The sequence below is a fragment of the Xiphophorus maculatus genome, chromosome 17 (assembly GCF_002775205.1).
Source record: "Xiphophorus maculatus strain JP 163 A chromosome 17, X_maculatus-5.0-male, whole genome shotgun sequence".
NCBI lineage: Eukaryota > Metazoa > Chordata > Actinopteri > Cyprinodontiformes > Poeciliidae > Xiphophorus > Xiphophorus maculatus.
Window position 1 is genome coordinate 418562 of NC_036459.1, and position 10334 is coordinate 428895.

Sequence of the window (10334 nt, forward strand, 5' to 3'; positions counted from 1 at the left end):
TTTTGAAACAAACATGACAGAGATCCATTTAGGTGCAAAAAAGCAAACCTGGCAACCAGTGTGAAAATACAACTTGCTAATTTATTTAGCTGATTTTAGCAGAAAAAACACTCCAATGCTTCTATATAAATGCCATTTCTTTCTCCTTTTACACTTATATTTTAACTTTAAGTCCAAACTTTTAGAGGTAAAAGAAAATACAGTAAAAACATTGTCAAAAAACAGTTCCGCGTTTGTTTCACCTGGACCCTTTTTGGAGAGGGACGATGCGTGAAAGCTGCTAAAACCCGAAGGTTTCCGGAGCCAAACTGAAGCCGAATATGGGAGACCAGCCGGTCAGAGTGTGAGTTTAAGCTACTGGATGGTTTATGTGATTAAATGTCACCCGTGGGTATTTACATAGATTAAAACCAGCTTTTTATCGAGCATTAAAAGCAGCCTGTATGTTGTGTGTTCACAGTTTGGTGTGCGGGGATGTTGAGGGCAGACTGAGCTCTCTGTTCAGCAGAGTTCAGGCCATCCAGAGGAAAACAGGACAGTTTGATGTGAGTTTGACTTTATTCCCACTGTTTGACTTCCGGTCAGCCTCAATTAAACAGATGTTTTCCTGCAGCTGCTGCTATGTGTTGGGGAGTTTTTTGGAGTAACCCCTGAAGCTGAAGCAGAGTGGCAACAATACAAGACTGGAGCTAAAAAAGGTGGGAATGAAACAACAGTTTGGGGGGAAATTTAATTAAAAAATGATTTATTTATCCCAAAAGAAAACTAAATGTTGTTGTAACTCAGGAAAAATCTCCAGTAGCAGTCAGTGTTGCAACAGAGGCCTCTGCCTGAAGACTGTTGCTGTATTACAGTTCAATGATATAATAACAGCGCAGTAGACATGATGTTTCACAGTAACATGTCCTGGATGATATAATCAGTTGTTGACAAGCTCTGCTGATCTTCCTCCTTTGCTTTTGCTGCTCATCTTTAAATCTCCAAACTTGTCCAAAAGTTCTCCTAAAAGCCGAGTTCCCTTCATGTGGTTCCTGGTCAATTCAGTCAAATCTTTTTTCTCTTTTCTAGCTCCGATCCAAACTTACATCCTGGGGGCAGCAAGCCAGGAAACGGTGAAGAACTTCCCCAATTCTGACGGTTCTGAACTGGCTGAAAACATCACATACCTGGGTAAGACTGCAGAGGTCAGAGCTGCACTTCCATCACACTAACACAGGATTATATGGAGGCCAGAGACTGCCAAAATTATTAATGGAATCTAAATTATCTCAATGATGAATGATATTAGACATAGATGCTACTATTACTACTCTCTGGAGATGGTTAATATGGAGGGCTGAGGCTGAAAAAAGTCAAACATGCAAAAATACACAAAAGAAAAAATAAAACTCCACTCCCAGTGAGGAATACGGAGGACCAACACTGCCAAACTCAAAAATTGATGCAAAAATGTATAAATAAAATAAACTGTCTCTATGAAAACAATTTAGATTAATCCTTGTCTGCATCTGGATTAATATGGAGGGTTGAAAGTGCCCACCTCAACAGGGCACAATTATGCAAATTTTGTAAAAAAAAAATCTCAAAAGTTTCAAAATAGTTTGTGTTTTCTGTTATTTTCCATTTTTGTGTGTTATATTAATATTTTACAAAAGTTAAGGCTGAATAAAAATTTTTAAATGCAGTGAAAATGTGTGCTGTTTTTATAAACTTATTTGACATTTTGTATATGTCTAATGAAATTTATAAATTTAATTTAGATAAAATGCACAAAAATCCATATTTTTGAAATTAAATTAAATAACAATTGAATGAAAATAGATTTAAAATATTTTACATTTTAAGCAGGATATATTATTAAAATCTATATTTATTCTGTATCAAATAAAAGTTTAAATCTAACACCCTTCCTTGTCGATCTGAATGAAAATGACCATCTGAGATTTCCTGATCAAATCTTTCGGGTTTGGCGCTCCGTTCCAGGTCGGCGCGGCGTGTTCACTGGCGCGTCAGGACTGCAGCTGGCCTACGTCAGCGGCCAGGAGGCCCTGCAGGAACCGGCCCCGGCTCACTGCTTCACCTCCAAAGACCTGTCGGCGCTCGTCACCTCGCTCACCAGCAGCTCCAAGTTCAGAGGCGTCGACATCCTGCTGACGTCGCAGTGGCCCCGAGGCGTGTGGCAGTACGGAAACAACCCGGTAACCCCACCTTTCTGTGAATCCTGGTCAACATGGACACTCCTTACAGTAGTTAACTCTCTAAGACAGGGGGGTCAAACTCCAGTCCTGGAGGCCCGCTGTCCTGCAACCTTTAGATGAGCCTCTGCTGCAGCACCTGAATAGAATAATGAGGTTATTAAGGTTCTGGAGAACCGATCCACACCAGGAGGAGGTCATTAAAATGTTTAATTCCAGGTTTTGTACCTGTGGCTCATCTAAAACCTGCAGGACAGCGACTGGAGGCCTGGAGTTTGACACCTGTGTTCTAAGGGAAGTTTTTGTCTCACAGGAAGTGAACACAAAGTCATGTGGAAGCAGCTCCATCGCCAGCCTCGCCCACAAACTGAAACCGCGTTACCACTTCGCTGCACTAGAGGGCGCTCACTATGAAAGGCTCCCATTCAGGTACCTAGCAGATAGGATGGCAGAAAAAACGTTTCACAATAAAAGAGCTCATCAATAATTATCAATAACTATTGGTAATCAATAATTATCAAAGTGCGACCTTTCCTGTTTGACCCAGTTTTCACTCAAAGTTGTTTTTTTATTTTTAAGCAGTTATGAGGCACAGTGGCTAAATATGAAACTGCTCGTTGCTAGGCAACCAAAGAATGAGTGAGTGAGTTAGTTAATGCTGTGCAGTTCTGAATCAAATTTCAGTGAATATTCTGACAGATGTATTATCTATTAATATTGATCACTATCGCCATATATTTTTATTGACTTATTGTCCAGCCTTTGTCTGTGTCAACTAATGCTAAAAATATACAGACAAATTATGAAATAATTGCAGTTAATTGTGTTAAAATGCATCATAATTAAAGCAGCAAAACTGTTTTGAGTCGTTTTCTTTAGTTAGATCAGTCAGTTTGACTGAGGTGACTGGATGTTCTCTTTTCCTCAGGAATCATGTAGTCCTCCAGGAAAACGCTCAACATGTCAGTCGCTTCATCGCCCTGGCAACCGTCAACAACCCCGCCAAGAAGAAGGTAAACGTGGAGTTGAACATTTTCTACACCAGCTCCAAACAAAGAGCAGAGGTCTCAAACTCAAATGAATTGGTGGCCATTTTAGTTTTTAAATGGACAATAAACCCCAAATATTTCTGAAAATATACCATTTTAAAATTGTGTACAAATTTTTTTTCTTGACCTTAAACAACTAATTTAGTTCTGCCACTAAACTGACAAACAAACTGCTAATTTCTTTCTGAACAAAGCCATGACAACACTTCTATAATTTACTTCACAATTATCAAAATAAAAACATAGACATCAGTAAACATATTGGTTTTGGTCTGTTAGTGCAAATAGTTTCCAATTCTAAAAACTTTGTTACTGAACTAAATCACCATATTTGTGCTTTCTGCTCAAATTTCCTGAATGCCAAATCAAAGATATTCGAAAAGCAAAGTTTTTACAGTCAAATTATTGTAATTTTAATCCTCAAATCTGCTCTTATTGTACAATTTTATGTATCTAATTTGAACAGATACACTTTTGCTTCAAGTAACAATATCCTAAGGATCTTATTGCATTATATTTTTGACATGAGGTTGAGGGCGTGGGCCACTTCTGGCCCACCAACCAGGTGTTGAGACCCCTGCTCTAGAGGTTGAAATAAGCAGAGTTTAGCTAAAAATGTCAATTTCCATGCAAAATATCAACAGTAAACCTGACCAGCCATGCTTGTTTTACTCTTTCACCTCCGTTGAACAAGAAGAAATGTCGATTTTCCTCGTTTGTTCTCGTCGCAGTATCTGTACGCCTTTAACATCGTCCCCATGAAGAACATGGATCCCACAGAGCTGGTGAAGCAGCCGCCGGACGTCACGGAAAGTCCTTACAGACGCTCGGCTAAAGACAAAACGGAGACGCAAAAACCGCCGTTCAGCACCACAGAAGAAGAGGTAAAATATCACCCATGTGAAACATTGTTTTAACGGAGCGAAGAGACTTTTATGATTTTTTCCCCTCTCCTTCCCCAAATTAACGCCCACACGGCAAAAACAAAATCTTACCAAGTATTTTTAAATGTAGTTTTTAGTGCAAATATCTTATACAAAACTAACTTGCAAGGAAAATTTTAGCAAGTTGTACAAGTTTGTTTTAAGTCCACTGACAGATTATTTCACATAAAACAAGACTTTTTCCCATGTTATGAGCTAAATATTCTCCCAGTGGAACTAGAACTTTTTCACCAATATTAAGAAATTATTGACTTAACAACCTTCTGTATACGTCAATAAGTTACTTATTAGTTTTGTCTTATTTGAAATGTACAAAGATATTAGCACTAAAATACTTGGTAAAATTTTGTGTTTTTGCTGTGCATTGATTATTATTATAAAAGGAAAAATTAGATTAAATCCAACCAAAATCTATACTACAACACTATGCTATGCTAATCTAAACAGAGCTCAACTGTTTTCTTGGTTCAAAAAGCTGCATTCACATAAATCCTGTTAGAGTGAAAAGAAGCACATGTTTGTCCTTTTTGAGAACATCCATCACCTTTTGTCTGTTTTTAACTGCGGTGTGTCCAGGAGCCGGTCCACCAGTTCTTCTTTGACCTGAGCAGGAACCAGGGCAGGGCCCCCAGGGGTCGTGGCGGGAAGAGGCCCTCAGACGGACGAGGTCGAGACGGGCATTTTCAGGGGCAGCCCAAACAACCGCGCAGGCACCGTGAGTCTGCAGGAACTCAGAAATACCACACAGCTGAAGACATTCTCAATAAATCTGACAGAGTCTCTCATTTTTGACTTTTCTTGTTTGGAAACAAGAGAAGTTTGGTCTCATTTTACCTCAAACTATGGGGGAACAAAGGTTAGACATACAGTACAGACCAAAAGTTTGGACACACCTTTTAATTCAATGAGTTTCCTTTATTTTCATGACTATTGACATTGTAGATTCACACTGAAGGCATCAAAACTATGAATAACATGTGGAAATATGCACTAAACAAAAAAGTGTAAAACAACTGAAAATAGCCCTTATATTCTAGTTTCTTCAAAGTATCAACCTTTTGCTGTGATTACTGCTTTGCACACACTCTGCATTTTCTTGATGAGCTTCAAGAGGTCGTCACCTGAAATGGTTTTCACTTCATAGGTCAACCTGTCCTGTCAGGTTAATAAGTGGGATTTATTGCCTTATAAATAGTCATGAAAATAAAGAAAACCCATTGAATTAGAAGGTGTCCAAACTTTTGGTCTGTACTGTATGTAAACTTCTGGTTTTAGTTTCAAGCAGTATGGGAACGAGAAAGGATCTCTGCTGACCAAAATCATCAGATAGTGTCGTGCCGAATGAAAACATTAGATATTAATGAAAACTGAAGCGTTATTATCGTACTGTGAAGAGATTTGTGGCTGATTCAGAACAAAGATGGTTTGTACAGATAAAGGCAGAATGAGGAAAGTTTCTGTTGGACACATTCATGGGATTAAGAGATCAGCTGTTAAAATGTCCTTAAAGCAGCAAACAGTGATTAGAAGCTGCTGGAGCCTCAAGGTGGAGGATCCTCCAGAGGCTTGCGGTGTATGAACCTACTATTGGGCCCCTAACCAGAGCTCACAAGCAGAACCGGTCCCAGTGGGCCCAGCCGGACATGAAGATTCATTTTCACACAGACTTGTTCACTGATGACTGCTGGGCAACCCTGGATGGTCCAGATGGACTCAGCAGTGGATTGGTGGTGGACGGCCACCACATCCCAACAGGCTGTAACATCAGCAAGGAGGTGGTGAAGTCATGCTGTGGGCCGAATCATGGGGAGGGAGGGAGAGAGAGAGAGAGAGAGAGAGAGAGAGAGAGAGCTGGTCGGCCCCTTCAGAGTCCATGAAGGTGTGAAAATGACCTCAGCAAAGTATGTGGACTCTCTGACTGATCACTTTCTTTCATGGTTCTAAAAGAGCCGAACCTTCAGTAGTAAAATCATCTTTATCATGACAATGAATGCTGCAAGGAATACTACTGTGTCATTGGCTGCTATGGGCATAAAGGGCAGAAACTCATGGTGTGGTCACCATCCTCCTCTGACCTCTGACCTCTACCCTACTGAGAACCTTTGGAGTTTCCTCCAGCAGAAGATCTGAATCCAGTTCATATCAACCAGCAGCTCTGAAAGGTTTTCTGACATCCTGCAGAGAAATTCAGCAGAAACTTTCCACAAACTCACAAGTTCAATGGATCCAGAATTGTGCTGTGATACCAGAGAAGGTCCAAAGTTAACATGGAACTGGGTTTGTTAAGATGGTTCTGATTGAAATAGATTTTGATTTTACTACATGTGAACATTTAATGCTGCACATTCACAGAATGACCGTTCACAGTTCATTATAATCCATAAAATGTTTAGAAAATCTGCTGGGCATAATAATTTGGAACATTTTGCATTTTGAGTTTTTTATTTTTGAAAAACATCCTGTTGTCATGGGGATCTTTGTTCAGTAAAATCTGATTTACACTGTAATAGTTCATGACTTGAAAATTATAGTGACCATCATTTGCATTGACTATTTAGGAAAATCTGAGAAAATATCACTTGCATAATAATTTGGACCATGGTGTCATGGTAGATTAAATAGAGTAGAAAATATGAAATGTCTCCATATTATTCCAACAGATCTGATTGTAACAAGAAATTTTATGTTGAAAACTTTAAAAGTGTCTAAAATTGGAACTTGATTGATTAAAGATATTTTTCTTTTTTACCTTCACATTAAGAACTTGCTGGTTAAACACCTGAGTGCTGAAACAAATAAGAAAATCCTAAAAGCCAATAGAAGATTAAAAGCAACCAAAAAGCTTTTTGTGTTTTTAACTCGCCCTGCTTTCCCTGTGTGCAGCGCAGCCTACTGGGCCCTGCTGGTTTTGCCTCGCCAGCCCTCAGGTGGAGAAACATCTGGTCGTCAGCATAGGAACACATGTAAGTTCAGCCTGGGAATTTAAAAATGAACACATTAATATCTGCAGAGGTTTATGGAACTAGAAATCCTGAAATATCAGTGCAAACAGTTTATTTTAAAGTTGTTGCTGCCTTCTTCACTCTTTTCACATTCTGTCACATTATAACCTGAAGATTCAATCTATTTTTTTAGGAAATAAACTCTTTGATGTTACATGTAAAACACTTGATCCACTGTCTACTGCTTCCTGCAACTTGCTCTCTGACAGAACCGGACTAAAATCTTCCTTCCAAGTTTCTTGTTGTTCGTTTTGATGTTGACTTGATTTTTGGCAGGCGTTTTTTTCCAAAGCGACTTACAAATGAGGTTCTAATAAAAAACTTTTTGAGGTGGAAAATCAGCTCTGCACATCATTCTGAACACAAAATCCATGATGGTGAAATCTGGTGATGGCATCGTCACACTGTGGAAACATTCATGGTATTAATTATGACCATTTCAAACTTTTACAAATTACAACTCTACTGTAGTAACTAAAGCCACGGTCTGCAGCCTGGTTGAGAACATTTTATTTTCTGGGTTTCTTGAAAAACAACTAACTCTTCTATTGAAACACTTTTTTAATGTCATTGTCGTTTGGCTTGTTTCCATCATCAATATTATGGAACATTAAGAAAATATTACCTCTCATTTCTAGATTCCTTAGAACTTGAAGGAACTGTCACAGTAAAGAACACTAAACATTTCCATCTAACTTTACTCTAAGCTCTTCCTTGGATCCCGTCCTCTTCTGAAAATATTTAAATATTCTCATCTGAAAATGCAACCAGAAGTAAGTCTGAACGGAAAAATTACCCAACATTAATTATTCAATATGTATCTGAAACATTACGCATGAAGGAAGGCCACACTATATTAACTACACTCAAATGCAACGTAACTTAACCTTTCATTAAGGCGACTTTCCTTTCGCCTTTTTTCTCCCTCTGCTTCAGCCTCTAGTTTTCTTCACTCCTGAAAGCAGCACAGAACACAGTAACCAGCTCTGCATTCATTTGAAACTGATTATGGTTACACAAGTGCACAAAGGTAGCCTATTTATGTGTGCATTTCATATGCTTTACATTGTTTTACCATATAAAAAGACACTTCATTCTTAAGTTTGTGTGGACCATAGTCAGCTGCATGTAGAGGAAATCCTGGTCTCTGTTCGGCAGTGTTACCTGGCTGTGGCGAAAGGCCCGCTGACTCCCCGCCACGTTCTGATCCTGCCCATCGGCCACTACCAGTCTGTGGTGGAGCTGAGCTCCGACGTGGTGGAGGAGATGGAGAAGTACAAGTCGGCCCTGACGGACTTCTACAAGAGCAAAGGAGAGCGCTGCGTTCTGTTTGAGAGGAACTACAGGAGCCAACATCTGCAGCTGCAGGTGAGGTCCAGAGGTCATGACCTCCAGAAACATCACATTTAACTTTTTTCAGGGCTGAAAGAAAATGGAAATAAAAACATCACAGCTCAGAATCACAATGAAAGCAGGCAGTGACACATTTAGGGTCCAAATTAGAATAAAAAAATCTCATGGTTTGTTTGGATTTTCTCATTTTCATTCCACATTTTTGGTATCAGAATATCTATAATCATAAATGATAAAAACAAAACTGAGGTTCTTTAAATCAAGTATTTTTAAAACATTGAAAAAAGTTGAATCTTGATCTAGTTTTGCAGAAAGTCTAGAAGTTCATTGTTTAAATCACAGTGGGATTCACTTCATTTCAAATGGGTTGGCTGCCTCCTTGGATTTTAAAAAAATATGGACAATCTTGAACATCCTCTTTATGTGATGATCATGGGAAAACAGAGTGTCTTCATTCAGAGGCTTCTTCAAATTCACTGTAATACAGACCGCTACAAGAGATCTTTCCTGCCAACAGCCATCACCATCTACAATAACTTCTTGAATAATTTGAATTAAAATGAGTTACGACATTTAATTATTTTCAACAAAGTATTTTGAATTACTTGTGACATTGTCCCTGACGCTTACCTTTGTGTTTTTACACCTTTATTTTTCAGGTTGTTCCCGTTCCGCTCAACCGCTGCACTACAGACGACATCAAGGAGGCGTTTATGGTCCAGGCTCAGGAGCAAAACATGGAGCTGATGGAGATTCCTCAACACACAGACCTCAAGCAGGTTACAACAACAGAAATCACAGCCTAAAATCATACTGAGGATCTGCTGCTTGGCTCAGTAGTTACAGTTTTGTAATGTCTGCGTTCAGATTGCTCCTCCAGGGACTCCTTACTTCTATGTGGAGCTGGACTCTGGGGAGAAACTTTACTACCGGATTCAGAAAAACTTTCCTCTGCAGTTTGGAAGGTAGGAATTAAAAAGTCTACTTAAATAGCTTTTTCTTGATTTTTGATGGATTGGAAACTGATATATTGTTAGGTGATTGTAAAGTCCTCCTGTCGTGCGATACTTGATTTGGCCAAAGAGGGCACCAGACAGCGCATCAGTTTTCCAACTGCTTGGTAAAGATAATACTGATGTACAAACTTGTCTTCCACCACGACTAATTTAGATGCATGTGTAAAAACAAATGTATTCTTAAAATGACTCAGTAAACATGTAAGATTATTAGATGTTGATGGAAACTATTGTGTGCAGGGAGGTGTTGGCCAGTGAGGCGGTGCTGAACATCCCGACGCGAGCTGACTGGAAGGAATGTAAACAGAGCAGAGAGGAAGAGGATGACGGCTGCAAACAGCTGAGAGACGCTTTCCAGCCATATGACTTTGCCTGGGACGACTAACATGCACACACTCATTCTTGTTTATCTGTTGCTGTGAAGACCAGGGTCGACAAGCTGCATCAAGGGGACCTTGAGCGAATTAGGACAAAGACAACCAGTCTCTATGCTGGGTTTTCTTATTTAGGTTTGAAACTTTCATTAACAAATGAAAAGTTCACAAAATATTGCTTTTGTATGTTTACAAGAATTTGCAAATCTCAAATAAAAGGTATTGATTTCTTGAACTGTCAAAAATTGACTTTTTATGTGACATTTTTTTGAGTATAACAAATTATATTAGACATTTATTCTAGATTAGAAAAGGGGCTTTTTTTTAGAACTTTACATTTAACTACTTAATTTCCACCCTGAAGAGTGCATCAAAACTCAACAGTGTGAGTTTATGGTAAA

General features: G+C 39.0%; 1 protein-coding gene across 1 annotated transcript; it reads left to right on the forward strand.

The window, feature by feature from the left end:
- The first annotated feature begins 236 nt into the window (after positions 1 to 236).
- On the forward strand, positions 237 to 10178 carry cwf19l1 (CWF19 like 1, cell cycle control (S. pombe)). Its single transcript, XM_005812686.3, has 14 exons — positions 237 to 343; positions 461 to 545; positions 614 to 698; positions 1069 to 1170; positions 1984 to 2198; positions 2509 to 2624; positions 3124 to 3208; positions 3976 to 4128; positions 4765 to 4903; positions 7072 to 7151; positions 8349 to 8558; positions 9203 to 9322; positions 9411 to 9508; positions 9800 to 10178. Exons 1-14 carry the CDS (start codon positions 321 to 323, stop codon positions 9942 to 9944), a joined length of 1656 nt encoding a protein of 551 aa, XP_005812743.1. The 5' UTR covers positions 237 to 320; the 3' UTR covers positions 9945 to 10178.
- Positions 10179 to 10334: the final 156 nt, after the last annotated feature.

Bases quoted from the DNA above. Each gene is read 5' to 3' on its own strand.
- cwf19l1 (XM_005812686.3), top strand. From the start codon at position 321: ATGGGAGACCAGCCGGTCAGAGT. The intron at 1,171-1,983 runs GTAAGACTGCAG...GCTCCGTTCCAG, and splicing joins TGAAAACATCACATACCTGG to GTCGGCGCGGCGTGTTCACT. The intron at 4,129-4,764 runs GTAAAATATCAC...CGGTGTGTCCAG, and splicing joins TCAGCACCACAGAAGAAGAG to GAGCCGGTCCACCAGTTCTT.